A 20,133-nucleotide genomic window follows, 5' to 3' on the forward strand; every position below is an offset into this window, starting at 1 on the left:
AGAAAATGGTACTAGAAGAGGAGAAAGTCAGACCAATATGCATATTGGAAATGCATCTCTGAAGGATGTATACAATGTGTGTACAACTCTGATGCCTTTACAATATACTCACTGTGGTTCTCTGACTCCGTTATACTTAAGAGTTGTGAGTATACGTATCCACTCTCCTGGACAAGCATTCCCTTTACACTAACTAACAGACATAACACGCATATTTATGAGCAAGCATGCTATACTCAGTAGTATGTGATATTGTTGCATTAAGTGAAATCTACTCCCCCTTTGAAGGACTCCCTTGTGCATCCTCTTCTCAAGAAATCCACAGCTGATTCTTCCTGTCTGGTTAACTATCGCCCAATTTCCATTACTACCTTTCTGGGCAAACTCCTGGAAATGCTAGCCATCTCTCATCTTAACCTTCATTCCGATTCTGTTGGCTGTCTCCATGACCACCAGTCTGGCATCAGAGCGGCCAGCATCATGAAAACTGCTCTTCTGAACATCAGTGAAGATCTGCTCTCCAACCTTGACTCTAACATTCCCTCTGTCCTCATCCTACTCGATCTCTCTTCTGCCTTCGACACAGTCAACCATTCCATCCTGCTCATCCGTTTCTGGCCTGGCTGACCTCTTTCCTCTCTGAGCGACCCTCCCAGGTCCAACTTGGGTCCTTCCTATCATCTTTCTTCCTTTCTACCTGTGGGGTTCCCCAGGGATTTAACCTCTCATCCTGGCTTTTCAACCAATACCTGGCAATTCTCACCCACTGCATTGCCAATTTCTGCTGCACTTTCCAGTGCTACGCTGACGACCCTCAACTCCTTTTCAGGCTGCCCTCAGCCACCTCCTCTCCCTCTCTCATCTCTGTTTGCTTAACTGCCATTCAAGATTGGTGTGCCGCCAATGACCTCTGTCTGAATGCCTGCAAGACTGAGATCCTCCTCAATGGCACATCTTCACCATCCATTCCCCCTCTCTTCTGCTGACCTCCCTTGGCCCTCCTCCTACCCCCACCTGCAAGGCTAAGAACCTAGGGGTCATCTTTGACTCCACGCTTTCCTTCTCCACCCACATATCTGAGGTCTCTAAAAAGTCAAACTTCCAACTGCACCTCCTTAGAGGTACTCTGTCTTTCCTCTCCTTCCCTCAGAAACTCACTGTCTCCCAAGTTCAGGTTCTCTCTAGGCTGGACTATTGTAACAGCCTCTTTCTAAATCTACCTGCCTCTACTCTCCGCCCTCTGCAACTAATCCAGAACAGGACTGCAAGACTTTTCCTTGGCGTCAAGCCCTGAGATTGTATCTCTCCAGCTCTAAAATCTCTCCATTGGCTCCCAGTGGATGCAAGGATTACATTCAAAACCCTCTGCATGGTCCTTAAGCCTTTCTGGGGCTTGCGTCCAAAATACCTTCAACTACCTCTCTGCAAATACCTCCGCTCTCAAGCTCTTTGCTCCTCTGCTTCTACCTCCCTCAGGGTCAGTCGTTTTTCAAAGCTAGATCTCTATCTTTGGCTGGGACATAGCTCTGGAACAGCCTCCCTGCCACTCTAAAACTTGAGGAGAGCCATCTCTGGTTCCAGAAGCACCTCAATACCTTCATCTTTTCTTCTACCTTTGCTCAGCCTCTCCCCTGCTGATCTCCTCTCTCTTGGCACTTGTGCACCCGGCCACCCTCTGCCACCGGGGCCCAATTACCTGCTCACCCTGCCCTCCTCCTGCACTGCCTCCTGGCCACCCCTTGCACTGGGGACTGTAACTGTACCCATACAGTCCCCCACATCCTCCATTGTCTTCTTTTTCTGCACTTATCAGACTAACCCAGTCTGCTGCACTTGCCACTTGCTGGCTGCACTACCACTGTTTATTGCATCTATTATCTATTTATTTTTATTTATTATTATTTATCTGTTCTCCTCTGCTCTGCACTTTCCACTCTCCCCCTTCCATGCACTTTTCCCCTTTCCCTTTCCCCATGCACTTGCACGTTCTCAATGTCACTGGGCCTAGTCAGATTGTTTGTTTTGTTCTCCCCTCTTGGGGGCTGAGTTGGATAGGCTTGTGTGCCTCATGTAGAGGGTTTTGAATAGGATTCGATAATGCACCGGTGGCCAGTGGGTGTTCCATCTGACCATTTTGGTTATTTTTGGGGATGTCAAGGGCTGCTTTTATGACGTTGTTTTGAATCACCTGAAGTTTTTTTAGGTTGCAGTTGTTAGTGTCTGCGTAGAGGGTGTTTGCAGTAGTCTAGTCTGGATAAGATAATGGCTCTAGCAGCATGATACAACTGTCGGATGATAAGAAAGGTGTGCATGCATACCTCAAATCTACAGCATCTGCAGAAGCTTACACCTCAAAGGTGCGGTATAAGTGGCTGCAGATGCTGTAGCATTGACTTGTCTAGTTCATGTGAGAGCTGAATCAAGATAGACGCCTACGGTTTTTACTTCCTTGGAGACATTGATAGTAATGGCATCAATAGCAAAGGATTTTAAATGGTCGTCTAGTTTGTTCAGGTGGTTCTGTGAGCCTATGAGCTGTAACTCTGTTTCATCATTTAAAAATAGGCCATGTATAGCTAATCCTGGATAGTTTGGTGGATTTTGTTTAGTGATTTTGAGTCTATGTTGTATGTGTTTGTAATGGGTAGGGGAATTTGGGTGTCGACTGCATAGTTAGTGTGGTGACACCCAAGTCATCCAGAAGGTCGAAAAGAGGTTTAGTGAAAATATTGTAAAGTGAAGGGGATACGCAAGATCTTTGTGGAACTCCACAGGAGAGTGGGGCTGGCACTGCTGCTGTGGTAGGTGCGAAGACCCTCATAGTTCTGTTGGTTAGGAAGGACTATATCCAATGTATGGCCTTGGTTGAAAAGTGAGCCGCCAAAGTAAGACATTTGCAGAGTATATTGTGGTTGACTAAATCAAAGGCTGCTGAGAGGTCTAGTAGGAAGAAGAGTGCTAAATTGCTGTTGTCTTTAATCTCATCCATTTGTATTTTTGATCCAATAGGGCTGCCTTGGTGCCATGTCCAGTCCGGAAGCCTGACTGGCCAAGACCTAGGAGATTGTTGACTTCTTGGTGGTTTTGGATTTGCAGATAAGCTGCACAGTGCAATATTTTGAGGAGGAAAGGTAGTGTTGTTATGGGGAGGTAGTTTGTGGCACTATTATGTTCTAGAGTAGGGTTCTTGAGTAACGGGAGAACCCATGCATCTTTGAGGTTAGTTGGGACAGTGCTTGTTTCAAACGAGGCATAGATCAGAGATGTGATGATGAAAGAAGTTCAGCCGTGCAGCCTTTAATGAGTGCGGCTGGATATTGTCACCTTGGCACCTGGATGGTTTGAGGCTTGTGATAATGTTCAATACTTCTTATGTTGCGACTGGGGCAAATTCAAATTGTGTATTTGAATTCTGCGCAGTGTATATAGGAATCTGAAGGTTTTGGTGGGTGTTAAGTTCATCCCTTTTTATTCAATGTTTGATTGTAGTAGGGTGATTTTCTCAAGGAGAGCTTTTTGTATGTCTGTGCACCAAGACATGATTCTTGCAGTGGCACTGGAGAGTCTACTTCCCATAGAATAGAGCTCCTTGGTGCCGCAGTTGGCTTTAATAATTCTCTCATTATAGGTGGAGCTTTAGTTTGTCAATTGCAGCTAGGAGGGTTTGGTTATATAGGTCTACCATAGTGGAGGGGCCATTGCCAGAGTTATCTATGTATTTGTTAGTAGGGTGCATCAGGGCTAGTAGTTTCTCTGCTATGATGCTGTGTGTATTTCTAGTAATGGTGGCTGATGCTTGGGTACAAGAGGTGTCTGTGCGGAAGTTCTTCGGGATGGAGAAGAAGATGATGTGATGGTCAGATTATGGACATGGGGTGTTAGAGAGGATCTTGGTGGTGCAGTTAAGATCTGCCAGCCAGGACCGAGTTCTGCCTTTGATATGTGTAGGGTTATCGATACAGTGTGAGAGGCCTAGCGCTGCAATAGTGTTGGCTAAGGCGATGTCATTGTCATCGGTAGAGTCATTGAGACCCAGATTTAGATCTCCCAGCAGTATAATTTGTGAGCATGGTTTGGTGTTCAATGAAAGGAGTTGGGCAAAGTCTTCCTCGAAGGAGAGTGCATGACCTGAGGGACTAAATATAAGGTGGCGGGTCAAAGTGAGTGAAGCGGTTAATGACATGTTGATGGAAAATAGTTCCCCTGAATGGAACAATTGGTTGGTTATTTCTCTTATGAGGAGTTGATTCTTAGCTATAAATGCCATGCTTTCTCCTTGCAGATAAGGTAACTTTCGGGGATGGCAAGGGAGAGTACTGGGCCTGCTGCTGCGTGGATCCATGTTTCAGTGATGGCTAGGAACTCTAGATTGTTTGTGCTGATAAAGTCAGCAATATCTAGAGCATGTGCCAGGAGCAATCTTGCATTGATGAGTGCGCTCTTGAGCGTGGATGCTTCCAAATTGGCACTATCTATAGTGGCAGGATTGATTTCAGTGCTTAATGAATGCGCCAAAGCTAGTGGGTTTGAGGTGTTTAAGGATGTAGATGCAGCTGAGGTAGTAGGTTTTGGTAGAGATAAAATGTTGGCATTGGAGTTCGGGAGACCTAGGGCAGAGGTGTTCAGTTCATTAGTGGCAATGGTGGAGTAGGGTGCAGAATCAATCTGGTTACCACTAGTAGCAGTTAGGTAAAAGGTGGTGCCCTTCAAGTTGCAATGGGTGATTGGGGAGGCTGGTTGATGAACTCTCCTGGTGCTGGGTCGTTTGGCTCTTGAATTAAGGTGTGCATTTTTCCATGTGGTCGATTGGGTTGTGGTTGGCGGCAGTTGCCAGCCAGTAGCTAGTCGATACCTTAGTCTGAAGTTCCGGCTGACCAGTTGGCAAGGTCGATTTAGGCTAGACATGAATTTGAACATGGTGATCTGAGGGACCAAGGGCATGGCTTGGCTTTGGCTTTGGGTTCTGTGTTCGATGTGATTACTGCAGAGTTGGCTTGCAGAGTATAGGGCAGGAAGCATGTTGGCAGGATAGTATGGAAGTCTGGGAGGTTGAGTGACATTTTTATTGTTACAGTGTGTTTGAAGTTCAGGAATGTCATAATGAGGAAGGATGGTACGGCAGGTAGTTGGTTTCTGGCTGTCCATATGTGGATGGTGCTAGGCCATGGTACATCCAGGACTAGTGATGTATAGGTGTATTGTGGCAGTAACCTGAGAAGCGGCAAGATACAGAGGGTCAGGGGGGCACTCCTGAGTACAGTTAATGAACGGGTGTCTCTAAATGTAGTTTATCCAAAAAGGGGAGTCTTAAATGCAGTTTTTCCAAGGAGCATAACAGAAGCTCTGTTACTCAAATGGCAGTCTATGTGCAAGTCAGGAAGGGGACACAGCAATTTACGCTGCAGAATACAGTTCAACACAGGCACTTCTAGATGCAAGTCAAGTGAGGGACAGCATAATACAGTTCGGCTGGGGCACATCTAAATGCAAATCATATTGGGAACTGCAAAATACAATTCAACACAGGCACTTCTAAATGCAAATCATGTGGGGGACATTGAAATTAAATTGAACATGGGCACTTCTGAATGCAAATCATGTGGGAGTGCAGCAGAATACAATTGAACACAGGCACTTTTAAAATGCAAATCATGTGGGGGACAGAAAATACTATTCAACACGGTCACTTCTTAATTCAAATAATATTGGGGGCAGCAGAATACAATTCAACACAGGCATTTCTGAATGTAAATCATGTTGGGGATGGCAAAATACAATTCAACACAGGCACTTCTAAATGCCAGTCGAGTGGGGGAGAGCAAGATATAGTACATCAGGGGACACCGCAAGATGCAGTTGGATGATAGCGCATGGTAGGTGCAGTGAGATTTTGGCCCTCATTACGACCCTGGCGTTGGACCATGGTGCTAGTAGCACCATGGTCCATGCCGGTAACTTACCGACTCCGCCATGGAGGAATGGGGAATTACCACCCCATTACAAGGTTGGTGGGGCGGTAATTCCCCATGCCGCCATGGCCCTTCCCCATTCCCATTTTTGCCCCATAGGGCTCAATGGAAATGGGGAAGGCGCTAAGTACGGTGCCGCAAATTGCGGCACCGTACTTAGCACCAAGGTCCCTTTGCGGGTTGGTTTTTAACGCCTGCAAAAAGCAGGCGTTAAAGTCTCCAACCCGCAAAGGGACCTCCTAATCAGGCGCTAAGGGATTACTGGTACGGGTACCCTTACCGGTACTGGTAATCCCTTAGCGCCAGGGTCGTAATGAGGCACTTATACTTAATAGGCAAGGCTTGCATCACATATCTGTGTTTACTTTAGGGCAATAGTAGGTGGATATAGGATAAATCAAAAATAATGTTCCGATGAGCCTTCGGCAGGCTTAAGAGTGCCGGTAGGAACAGCAAGAGTTAATGCTGTTTAAGGTGTATCAATGGGGCAAAGCCGTAGACCACAGGACAGTGCATGTTCAACTGAGAATTGATAGGTGATGACTGGAATAGGTCTCCTTATTGTGGTATGTGGGGCTTCTTGCTGCTGACTTTATGGAGGATTAAGAGAGACATTCTCCTGGAGCTCGCAGCTCCTTCAGCCACAGACAGGCACAAACAGGGGCCTTGAAAAGGGGGCCTTCGAGTGCAGGGGCCGGCTGATGCATGCCAGCAATTCTATTGGCTTTTAGTAGAGACTCGTGGCCAATCGCCAGGGAGCAGCAGCAAAGGTGCTATCCTCCCCCCTCATCAATCTGGTTTCTGACCTCTTCTATCTATGGAAACCGCTCTCCTTGCTGTATCACTAACATCACCACTCGATGCTCACAATACTCCTGTCTTCTTGCTCCCTTTGATTTTTCTGGTGCTTTCCACACATTGGATCACACTATTCTTCTCTCCACTCTTCACAAACCTGGCTTTCATGGTGCTGTGTTAAAATGTGTTGCTTCTTATTTGTCTACACAAACCTTCTCTGTTTCTTGGCTTAACCAGTCTTCCACTACTTTTCCTCTTACCTATGGGGCACCTAGACTTGCGTTGTCGGTCCTATTCTTTTCTCTACAAGCACGCTTGCTTCTATCATTTCCTCCTTCAGAGTCTCCAATCAGCTTTATGCTAATGACCCTCAGATCTTTCTTTCTCTTCCTCGTTTTCCTCAAAACTCCATTCTAATCGCTTGGCCTTCCTTCTTGCAATCCAAACTCAGGTGGTGTCCCACTTTCTCCATTTGAATCCTTCAAAAACAGGTTTATTTCTTCTGACCTCTGCCATCCTTCCTCCACGTCCTCCCCTTCTATTATCTTCTGCTCGCCTCTAGTACTATTTCTCCATCGGCCCATAACCTGGATGTTATTTTTGATTCCTCTATAGCCTCCTCATCTCACATTTCCACTACTTCTCCCTCGTGCCGTTATCAACTGTACAACATTAGCCAGTCTTGTCCATTCTTCACAACTCCCGCCACTAAGATCCTGCTCTCTTCTCTGTCTTGACTTTTCTACTGATCATCTATTCTCTTTGATCTCGCTGTATGCAGGCGTGCCCCCCTTTGCTCAATTAACTCCTCTATGTGCCTTCTTTTTCTCTTCTCAGGAGTTGATTCGCCCTGCCTTGCTTTCTCTCTGCTGGATCTCTTTCAACTGTTTACCGTTTAATTCCCTCTGTGTAGTCTTTAAATGCCTTGATCTTCTTGCTCCCCCTTATCGTTCTTCTCTTGTTTCTTTCTATTCTACACCCTTAGGTGTCAGTCTTTCGGATTTCTTCTTTCACTCTTCTTGCTGGAAAATATTGGAATTCTCTCCTCTTTCGCTTCATAACTCTTCTGCACTTCAGTTTAAAATGTGTCTTAAAGCACATTTTCTTTCTTCCTAACTTCTTCAGACGAATGTATGCATTTATCATGTATTGAACTATGTTGTGTTGTTTGTTCAGCATTTTAGCATAAGGTGCTATAAAAACATCCATTATTAAAATAAAGTGGATGATACTGGGGTTACCCTATATTGTAAGTATTACCCATGAAAGTTTTAGAGTATGTATCGGGTTGGTAGTGCACTGGATTGGAAAGCTCCATCATAAGTTTAACCCAAATGAAATGAAGGTGCTTTTCTGCGATTCTTCAAGTAGCATCAAGGTAGATCCCCGGACTTTTCTGATCTTTGAATTGTGGCCTCCATCTCGCGGGAAAATGTCCATCTGCAGCATCTCAGGTTTGCAATCTAGAGAATCATATTTTTTCTCATGTGTCCTTTGCCACACACATTTTCGTATGGTCACACAATCCTCTTTTTACCATGCATGCACTCTTCAAACACACTTGGAACTTTGTGCCTTTCCTTTACAGTACAGCTAAACAATCTATCTGTTTCAAGTCAAATGGACTGCATTACTATTTCTCTTGGCCTACCCTCCTAAACCATGCAGAGGCTTCAAATCATTTAAAACATCACTCCCAGGGTTTTGCTGAAATGAGGCCATGGGAGCATGTTTCCCTGGCTCTGCTTTCTCTTTGCTAGCTGCCGATTAGTGAATGGGTACATTGAATGGGTACATTGTGTGTGTTCCATCACTCCCCGCGTGGTCTTCGACCCATCTTTCTTCAAGAAAGATTTTGATTCCATAAGTCAGCTAGGGATCTTACAGACCTGGTGATGCAGCAGATGTAGATTGGCACAGGGAGCTGTGGTAGAGGCAGGAAGATGTCAATAAGTCGTCCAGGGCAATGGGAAGGAAGGAAATACTTATGCAGAATATTTGTGGTGTGTAGTGAACGACAGGATTGACTCGAATGAGATGGTGGCATTTGGGCAGGATATCGTTGCTGCCAATGAGGTATGTGGCTTTTAGGAACAGGAGAATGTGAATGATTGCTGCAGGCAATAACAGAAGACCAACAACCTGATTCACCCGTATTGACAGCAGAGCCCAACCCCACACTGTGCAGCAACCAACATGAGTGAGATGGAACCTTACACATGGTTTCTGTGAACTGTGCACCTGGTGTACCACTCGGACCCTCTTGGTTAAAGGCATGGCTATAAGTAAATGTCCCACCACAGTCAGTGGATGAAGGCAAGCCTACATAGAGAGGAGCGAGAGTAAATATTGAGTAGATACGCACTCGCTTGTGAGGCCGCCCAAGATTATGTTTAATAGTTCTCCCCCAGTGTTGGTATGTTTCGGTGGTGCCCCTGTAGCTCCTGAAACATGGGGGCTTTAACTCGTTACCATTCCTCTCTCTATAATACAGCAGTAAAGAGCTTGGTTGTGTGTCTGGGGTTTGGCACAGTGGAAAGGGGGGAGAGAATGAGTTCATACTCATTCATGTCACGATGGAGTCAAGTGTGAAACTACTTCAGGAAATTATTATTAATATTATTATTATTACTATAATTATTATTCGTAATATAATGAGTAGTATCATTATTATTTGTATTCGTATTATGATTATTCTTATTTTTATTATTATTATTAATATTACTGTTAATAATATTGCATTTACTTTTTACCTAAAGCTATAATCTTGCCCCATGCAATACCTCATGCTTCTGAAAAACTTTAAGTACTCATTATTTCATTTCATTTTCAATCATCTACATGTGATTTTATCAGTTTAAGGCAAGAAGCAACAGTGCCCACTGTTATTGCATTTAGGTATCGTTGCATAACCATAATTTATTATAATTATTATTTCTCTTTCAGGCAAAATGGTACGGAGGCGTAAAATAATTCAACCTTTCCAGGGTGACGGTAGGCCTTGTCCAGTGCAGATGGAGCAAACCAAGCCCTGCTCTGTTAATCCCTGTTATCGATGGCAATATGGCCTCTGGTCTAACTGCAAGGTGGAGGTATGGGAATTCGGATTCACGCTGCTTTGAACTATATTTTCCAAACACTGCAGTGACATCAGTAATAGAAATTCAGAAATGACCATTTCCATCAATTCTTTACTTTATTTCTATTATTCGCCATAGCATTCTCATTTTGTGATCAACTTTGGTAAACAACACCTTTCATTGAAATATGCATATTCTTGAGTTGTATAATTTATTCAGTAAACCTCTTGGGGTGACATATTAAGTTACCCTTTGTGACAAATACTAACATATTGATCAATAAAGGGTATCTGCCCATCTGGATACAGTTGACTGAATGTATTGGTCAGAGGAGCAACTCACTGCATTTTATGTTGGTAGGGTTTGGGGGACAGAGGGGCAGGTGAATGGTAGAATGTTGGTTTGAGTTTGGGAACGGTAAGGGGCAGAGGGGAGTAGAACAGAGGTATAGAGTGTAGGCCCCCTCCACAGCCCGTACAAAACGGTAAGTGATTCTATGTGTCTAGATGTACCAGATCCCATTAAAAAAAAGCACTTTGAGGGACAAATTATTAAGAATGTTAAGTTAAAGTTCATTAATTTTTTATTGTAAAACACAAAAGGGAGGGTGGTGATCTTGAGTAATCATCTGCGCTGGGGTTGCGTTTATAGGGATAGGATTAAGTGGTGCTACCTGCTGAATATGCCTTGGCAGGGGCCCACACCCAAAGGGCCCGAAACGATAAACTTAATAATTCTGGAATTGTACTGTTCCAACAGTTTGGAGCATGGCCCTGTGAGGCTCATGTGTGCCTTTCAGTTGGGGGTGATTCCGAACTCTCAGACCTTTAAAATTCCCTATAAACTGAAAAGTTAATTGTGCAGCTTTCTCCAGACGTTGTCCTTGCCCACTGTGGAACAATGCATTGTGTACGCAGAACACATGCAGCATTGCAGAGAAGCACAATGTTCACTTGTCCATTAAATATACAACCAGTTACCCGTATCTAGAGCCGACCGTCTCCGGTCCTTCAATTAATTTGTCTACCAGTCCTCACCAGGACGGACACATTTTCTTGGTGGACCGCACAGGCCACCAGAGTTGCCTTGATAAAGACCCTTCTTTTGGTCGAAACACGTGTTGGCTGTTTCTCTAGAATATTTTCATTTTCATTTGTTGCATATCACACCACCTCATAGGTCTAGGCTAAACCAGCCTTTTTGTTCTTTAAAATTGAATAATTGGAATCTTTAATTGTATGTTAATTGTGTGTGGGTACAAATTATTAATGCATTTTCAGACGCCTGAAAGCTTTGAAAACCATATAGGTCATGGGCTTCTGCGCTGCCAAATTATGGCCACTATTGCAGGTCTATCATTATCAGTCCTTACTGCAAAGACAAATTCTACCACATCCTAATGGACTCAAATAGTTGTGGGATTGCTGTGGCCCCTTGAATTGTGTTAAGGAAGTCATTGGTGTGTAAGCGACGGAAGACACATTAAACAGCCTCACTAAAGTATAAGTGGTTTGAGTACTGCCAGCAGCAAACAGTGATTTTTTGCAATTGTAGGGTCCCAATTTGCTAGCTTATCAATGGGTGGGGGGTTGGTGTGATTGTCTCTGGGGGAAAATGCATTACTGATTTTCACTGCCAATCTGCATCATAGAACAAAATATGGCCCCTAAATGTATTATATTGTCACCCAAAAAAGGAATTGGCTTTACAAATGATACAATTCATAATCAGTTGCCACAGGGTAATGCTATGCTAAGCATTTGTTAGGAGTAGTAATTCAAATCTCAGATAATGACAAATACATGGATTGTGAAGATGATGTCCTATCCCTATTTCAGGGGTGGAAATATAAACACATGATAGACACGTGCATACTGAACACACTCATCTCAAACTGTGGGGTGGGAAATGCAAGGAAAGGTCTGTAGGGAATCCAACCTGCATTGTTCATTTCCTCTCCCCTGGCCTGCAACAAGTAAGAGCAATCACAGAAGAAACATGTTCAGGTACAGACACACCACAGCGCACATCTCTTTGAGCATCATGAATTCAAATGGCTTTCCATTTTGCAGGTGTGATTACATTTCCTGCACAGATCTATTTGTTTTGGGTATTTATTTTACATTTGTGAACATTGCCACAGAAGGCAATGTTTTTTCTCCACGTCAAGCGAATTAAACCTTTAGTGTTTTTGGACGTTTAATCTTCTTGTGTACGGGATGAATTGTTTTTCTGCCATCTATGTTTTTTTACTTTCACATATTTAATTACCTTTATAATTGTTCGGAAGAACAGAGTATCATTTAAAGGAGGCGTGGGTATGTGATTCGAGCTAAGAAAGTGCTTTGTCAAAGCTTAGTACTTTGTTACTGCTGTTTCCTACGTGAGGAGAAAACACAGAGGAATTCCTGTGGCGGCCATCTTTGCAGTCCACATGGTATAAAGATAACCAATCAGTGAGGTAGGTGAAAATAGAATGCTATTACTCTCATATTGTGTGGGAGCAATGGCAAACTACAATTTCACACCTCACTATTTACCACAACCCTCAGCCCCAGGAACTCCTCTTTGTCTTCTTCTCATGTGTTTGACAGCAGCAGTCTTAGCCTTGAAAACGTACTTTCTTAGCATGGCACCCAATACCAGCACCCACATCCACTTGTTCCTTGTTTCCCACCACTGTACACAGACTGCAGCCATGGCTATGGGTTCACTACAAAACACAGACTAATATGACAAATCTCTAGTTCTCAATTGGAGGGACCATGCATTGCTTTCGGGTATTCTCTTCACTATGCCAATACACTAACTAGGTTACTTTGTATTTGTACGCCTCCCAAACCTCACCTCACTCAGCAGTTAATGAAAGATTGTTTTTTTTTTAAATGTGTTTCCCTCCTTCTCACCATCTTACAGGATGCCCAGTGTGGAGAAGGTTTAAGGTTCAGGAACATGTCCTGCGTGGTTCATGACGGGACAAAGGAAGATTCTGGTAAAATTGTAGATGAGGAATTCTGTGGAGAGATCGAGCTTGCCGTGGCTGGCGATAAGCGAATAACACTTGAAGAGCCCTGCACTCTGCCTTGTCCAGGTAAGTGGCTACAGCGGATGCAAAGAAATAATCCGTGCAGTGCACTAAAAGAACAGCCACACAGTGAAAACTGTTCCCTCTGGATTATAGTCTGCTGATTCACTTTTGCATTCCTCTATCTTTAGACAAGTTCCAATTTGTCTCTATATCACACCTGCTCCATATCGTCACTCACCTGTGATTTCCTTTACATCGCGGTGTATACACCCAAGCTTCTTCCAGTGGCCCATGATCTGCTAACTCATGGAGCCCGTGCATGCCACAGAGTGGGGTTTGAATGCCTGCTGATGTGCCACTGGTTCTAATTTGCAGTGGAGTCAGTGTCTAGCATGAGTGAATACCTTTGGATGAGTCATACAAGTGCAGCTGACCAGCTATGGCTACCAAGAGTAGCACAAATTCCAAGATTCATGCACTCTACTCCTGGTCTTAATGTTCTCACTTTATTAAATTATATCATTATGATCAATTGTTATGCTCGTGAATAAATACTTCTGCTCATTCTGGCATTATGTTTTAACAGTCAATTTCATTTATTGTTAGCAAAAAAATGGTTGAATCTTCGACTGTGTATAAAAGTTTGTCTATTATGTTTCTCTGTTTTATAACATTCTCAGTATTTGTCTTAGACAGTGACTTCATCAATTGTGTGTACTCTGCACAATACATATCTTAATTTGTGACCTTAAATAATGTTGTCATCAATTCTGTATCATCAACACATTTTTTTGTATTGGAAATCAATTCAATTCGCACCCGGGGAAGGGCCATTAGCCAATGTAGTGTCTGAAACAGTGGGTGCGAATATACGCAGTGCCAGCCACCCCAAGCCCTTCCCCTGATTTTATTCTACCATGTCGTACTCAAAATTGGTTTAAACATGTATAACAGTGATTTTTCACCAACCAATGGAAACAATCACGAGCATATATGCTCATCTAATTTGATATAATAAAACTCAAATAAATCAAGATCACACCACAATCACTACAGCCTTGAAAAAGCATCCAACAGGCGAAACACGTGTTCGATAATTAGTGTTTTTTTTTAACAATGTTTACCAAACATATCAGTGGATCAGATGAATGTATTTATAAGTGAGATAATTGCTTCATACATGAGCACAATTAGTAGTTCAAACACATGAATATCAGATTTAACAGTGTTTTAGGCAGCACATTTGACCTGGGCCGCTGCCCTCTCCATCTGTCCTTTCCTCTTCCTTACAGCTTGCTCACTGGCCGCCTGGTGTACTTCAGAGTCTCACCGGTCCCAGGCACCCCCGCCAGTCCTCTCTCACTTTTGCCTCAGGGCCCTACTCCCACCCACCTCACTGCACTTAGAATCACCCAAGAGAGTTTCTCTCTCTGCACTTAACCCAGTCTCCACCTACTGGGAGCACTTGACCTCCCCCACTCTGTGCCTGATGAATGTCTGTCTGTTCTCCCTTGTCTCCTGCCCTTAATTGCACTGATAAAAGTGCAGAATCGCTGTCAGGCCTATGTGCTGTGCCTCAACTGTTAAACGTATCTTACGCACTTAATCTGCCTGTGCAGACTATATCGTCTCAGAATTTCAGGGGCTCTAAACGACTATTGTTTTTCCCGTTCCCACCCACCTTGAGCGCGTTGAAACACACTTGTGTGTATAGGCGCTATATAAATAAACAATAAAATACAATAGGTATCAGAGTTACAAGCACGATAATTGGTATAAATTTACAAATATGTATCATAATTAACTTGATATCCCGAATGGAAATATGTGGAGGTGATGGAGATCTATGGTATGTAACTCTGCCCACAAAGACAGGCAGTCTCAATGCTAAATGGGGTATCCATAACCCATATGAAGTAATACCCATTAGTCCGCTGCCATGATCGCAGTCACGCATATTTTACAAATATCAAAGAGCGCCGTCTAAGCTGCTGTGCCTCTACTATTGTCTTGTGACTGATTTTAGTGCCCACATGTTTTTGTGTTTATTTCTTTTAGCACCATCAACTTTAACTTGGATGCAATATTGGGAACAAGGAATGTGTCTCACCTGGATGAATTGTTTGGGGTGGTAAATGCATCTCACGTGAATGAACTGTCGGGGGGGGGGGTGTATCACATTTAGACTAAATGTTGGGTGTAGGAAATGTATTGCCACTAACTAACCATACTAAAACTCTTCTTTCTGAATACGAACCCTCAAACTCGAAACCAAGCACAACCATACCTTTACCGCACCACAAAGCACATGCACCTCACAACACCCGACATGAAAACAAACCATACACAATCACACCTCAACACCACATGAAGGTTACCAAATGAAAACGCAGCAACACTCATTAACCAGTTCCTCCGAACTGAAGCTGGCAACCCCTTCTCAATCCCACTAGCAAGCCCTGCAACCCTCCTTCCATTGCAAATCTGCCAGAGGACAAAGAGACCACGCAAGTGGCAACATTGCGTGAGACAGAAGCTGTCACAACAAATAAAGACTTCGCTCTCATCCTGATTGCTTGTTCACATCATGTACAACTTGTATTTATGTTAGTAGTTCTTGGGTTTAGGGCAAGATAGCAGGTGTGGAAGTAGTGAAAAATCAGGGAATGGCCAATCGTAACTGCTTTGCCAAAGGCTATGAAGGTTTTTGGGGGCATCAGGGAGAGGTTTCCAGGAAACCAAACCATTTGTGGTCCGTAAGCCATGACGATGGAAACTTGAGGCACAAAAAGACATGTGCAGAACGATGGCGTGTGTCTGTCTTCATCTTTGCGGCTTGCAGACCAATGAGAAAAGCAATTGGAGCCTGCAGCCAGTAAGTTGAGGGTCAGGGGCGAGGGAACAAAGATGTCCATGCAGCAGAGGAGGGGGGTGGAAGTGAGACCCCCTGAAAAGGATTCGGAGAGCAGGACAGGAGCAAAATGCCGAACTTGCTGCGGCGGCCTTCACACCTAGATTCTTCAAGGTCTTCCTTTTGTTACGGGCATTTCCCACATAGATCTCATAAAAAGAACAGAGAAGGAGCAAACAGCAGGCCTGGCCTTGTTTTGGTGAGACATTTGAAGCAGTAGATGACCTACAACTGAGGACAGGTGTCCTTTTTCATGGATAGCCTCGTGGACTATACATAGCACTCATGTAATAGACTGATTGGGGCAATGTTGTAACTCGCAGAGCTGAAGAATATTCCAGCTTGTCTCCAGGTATGTTTAAGACAGGATGCAGTTCCAATCGTGTGCACTTGTTTGCAAATATACCTACATATTTTGATCATATATCTGCAAATCTAAATTGGTGGCATGATTCAAGAAGTATTTTATTACATGAGCACGTGCAGCATTACAGATGATCCTGGACCTGTCTGTTTATGTTTCAAATAAGCCAATACAGAAATATTTATAGTGTACACGACTTTTTTCAATTTATTTTATTTAGCACCCTATTGCACTGGTCTTGGTGCAAGGCTTGATTTACTGGTGGAGTGTCAGGGCTGAAACCATGCCACTTCTGAAAGGGTTGATTGAATTTCTTTTACAGGCAAACTGAGTTGTCAACTTCGTGTAAAATATTCACATTGTGATGTTGTTTTTATTACAACTCCTCTATACAATTTCATTGTTTTGCTCAGACAACAAGCAGGCAGCCAGTATGTGATCATTAATGTGACCAAATTCTGCCTTTTGTGATTTGCTGCTGGCAGGTGACTGTTACTTAAAGGAGTGGTCCGAGTGGAGCCGTTGCCAATTTACCTGTGCTTCTGGAGAAGACCTCGGTTTTGGAGGAGTGCAAGTTCGATCTAGGGCAGTCATTATTCAGGAACTAGCAAATCAACATCAATGCCCAGAACAAGCAGTGGAAACTCGATCATGCATTGGTGAGTAGGTTCATGTTCACGAGTGCGTGCACCTTTGCCTTCTTTGTCAAAACTATTTTCAGAACTATTTCCTTTATTCACATTGTGGAACATGTAGCACACACAAGCTGATGTGCGTTCCATACTCACAAATGCATCAATGAATTAAAACATCCATCAACCACGCAGTCACAGAAACCATTGTTTCTTTACACTGACTGCAAGGAAGGTATGCAAAATGGAACATGAAACCAATGCTTCAAAGGTTCCCTCCCTAGTACTCCCCAGCAGCGGAGCAAGCAGGCTCATTACGCACATAAATACAGAAAACTGCCTCTCTTCTATGGATATTCTTGTTTGAACATTACATGTGTGATGTTATTGCTAGAGAAGCACAAGTAAGAGCTCTGAACGAGTCCAGTGCTTGTGCCGTATGTCTGTGACTGTTTGCCCTCACAGGTTTGAATCCTAGTGTGCCTGACTCAGCCCTTTATCCTTCCGAGGTCAATACATGAATGACCTCTGTTCTTGGGAGGACCTTACAATGTGTATCAGGGCTTACTTTCCCATTCCGGAGTGTGCTATCAATCTACCTCTTGACCCAGATCTTAAGTGGAAATCTGCCCTTCTTTAGCCTAGATCCTTCTTCCACTGCATGATGTACCCGGTCAATGATTCATTTGGTTTTCATGAGATCATTTACCTCCAGGGTCAGAACCTTTTATCTTACGCCAGACCTGTGATTTTCACTCCTGAATCAATTATATCTTTGTTAAAAGAAACTCTTATGTCTGATACATCAAGCAGACATTTGAATAATCTCCATGTTTGGCCATTACCCGGGCTGATTGACCTTTGACTAGATGGGGATGCATGTTCTAGTGACCTCTAATCACTTCATTAACTCAACAGTTCTTCCCCATTTACTAAGATAAAACAGGCTCCCAACTTTATGAAGTGTATGTTACTTAACACACAATCTCTAGCTAAACATGCTGCAGATGTTGGAGACTATATCCTTGCTCGTGATATTGACATCTTTGCCATTTTGGCCACATGGCCCCACAGTGCTGCTGGTTCATCGCTTGCTCTGGCTGTACCTGCATGCTTTAATGTTTGTTAGAGCAGATAGACATGGGAGCATAGTGGAGAGGTGTTGCTTTGATTTTTAGATCCTCACTTGACATTCATGAGGTTGGGGTACAGGGCCTCTTGGGTTGTGATATAACCCATGTTAAAATACGAATGGATCCCAACACAACTATGAATGTATTGTTACTTTACAGTACTGCTTTACCCATAACTGATTTTTATGACCAGCTTCTAGCCATACTTCTCCCACTTCTCCAGCTTACCTCTAAATGTATTCTCTATGGTTACTTTAATTGCTGGCTCTATAACATCTCGGACCGATAGCATTATCTATCAAATCATCCCTAGCTGACTGGAGATTTTCTTAGCATATCCGGGAACCAACACATGTAAAAAGGAATATTATTGATTGGCCTGCCAGCTTTAATACCAATGTAGAGGGAGTAGCCATTTTGCCTGGCCCATAGTTGTATTCATTTGAGATTAGCATACCCATGCGATCAAAGAAGAAGAAATCACCCAAGATTTCTATTGTTTCCCAGAATGTTTGAGTCCTTATGATATGATATGATATGATATGATATGACATTTGTAACACGCCTATACACACGTGTTTCAAGGCGCGACGAGGCAGGGGGGGAACAAGGGGAGACAGATAACGATCCTACTAGGCCAGGTGTCATTCAGATTGCGCAAGTGCAAGGGTAGAGGGGAAAGGGAGAAGTGCAAGGGGGAAAGGGAGCAGGGAAAGTGCAGTACAGGGTTAATAGCATACATGAAAAATAACAAGGGCCAGCTAGTGGCAAGTGCGAGTAAGTGCAGACAAGTGCTGGGAAGGGGGGCTGTAGGGATACAGACACAGTCCCGTAGTGCAGGGGGTGCCAGGGAGGCAGTGCAGGGGAGAGTGGCTGGGCCAAGGACCGAGAACGGTGAGTGGCCCAGTTGCAGATTCAGTGCAGTTTCAGTAACTTTAGCAGGGGAGGGGAGGAGAGAAAGCGGAGGCGAAGAGGAAGGTTTTGAGGTGCTTCCGGAACCGGAGATGGTTCTCCTCAAGTTTCAGGGATGCAGGAAGGCTGTTCCAGAGGGAGGCCCCTGCAGAGGAGAGAGATCTGCCACCAACTTGTTGTTTGGAGAAGGGACTGACCCTGAGGGAGTTGGAGGCGGATGAGCGAAGAGCTCGAGAAGGAAGATATTTAGGAAGAGAGAGTTGAAGGTATTTTGGCCCAAGGCCCCAGAAGGCCTTGTGGACAATGCAGAGGGTTTTGAACTTGATCCTCGCAGTCACTGGGAGCCGGTGTAGTGATTTCAGTCCTGGAGAGATACGGTCCCTGGGCTTGAGGCCAAGGACAAGTCTTGCAGTCCTGTTCTGGATGAGTTGCAAAGGGCAGAGAGTAGAGGTAGGCAGATTTAGATAGAGGCTGTTACAGTAGTCCTGCTTCGAGAGAACCAGGGCTCTAGAGACAGTGAGCTTCTGGGGGAAGGAGGGGAAAGGAAGGATACCTCTGAGGAGGTGTAGCTGGTAGTGTGACTTCTTAGAGACGTCGGATATGTGAGGAGAGAAGGAGAGTGTGGAGTCGAAGATGACCCCGAGGTTTTTTGCCTTGCAGGTAGGAGCAGGAAGAGGGCTGAGAGAGGCCGGCCAGAGAGCTGCAGGGAAGGAGGGAGTGGGTGTGCCAATGAGTATGGCTGAAGCTGAGCTGTAATTCCAGTCATTGATCAACTGGTTGATAATCTGGATGCCTATGTGAGATCATGCAATCTGTCCAAGCTTGTAGATCAAATTGCCCCACTTACAATCTGTAACCTGCCAGAAAAAATAATCAACGTCTTGATAGTCACAAGATCACAAGAAAATAATTAAGCATAAGGCATATAATACTTGGGCTAAGGATAGAACCCTGCCGAACAGGGAAGCCTATGCTATAGTAGATAAAAAGTATAAGCATACTCTCATTGAAGCGAAAAATCAGTTCAGGAAATGCATATTATGAATGCTGTGTCTGATACAAGTGAACTCTTTCAAAACTTAAAGGAACTAGAAAATCTGGTGCCTTCTGAAGCAAAATTGACTAACGATAGATCATGGTGCATGTCCATTCATGAAGCACTGGTCAACAAGGTGCAGGATATCGGGCAGAATATTAGGGACAAGTTTAAGGGCGTCATAAATGAACCAACCATAGTTAGGTCTCCAGAAAGAGAAGAAGAGTCTATTATATCCCCTATTATATCCCCTATTATGACACCAGGCTG

General features: G+C 44.0%; 1 protein-coding gene across 1 annotated transcript in view; it reads left to right on the top strand.

The window, feature by feature from the left end:
* Positions 1-20,133, top strand: part of THSD7A (thrombospondin type 1 domain containing 7A) — a 1,346,262-nt gene that overhangs the window by 1,280,630 nt on the left and 45,499 nt on the right. The window contains exons 20-22 of the mRNA XM_069648630.1: positions 9,714-9,859; positions 12,764-12,938; positions 16,636-16,809. Coding sequence (XP_069504731.1) covers positions 9,714-9,859; positions 12,764-12,938; positions 16,636-16,809 — 495 coding nt within the window. The remainder of the gene's footprint in view (positions 1-9,713; positions 9,860-12,763; positions 12,939-16,635; positions 16,810-20,133) is intronic.

This window comes from Ambystoma mexicanum, chromosome 2q (assembly GCF_040938575.1).
Source record: "Ambystoma mexicanum isolate Mex_15411 chromosome 2q, UKY_AmexF1_1, whole genome shotgun sequence".
Classification (NCBI taxonomy): domain Eukaryota; kingdom Metazoa; phylum Chordata; class Amphibia; order Caudata; family Ambystomatidae; genus Ambystoma; species Ambystoma mexicanum.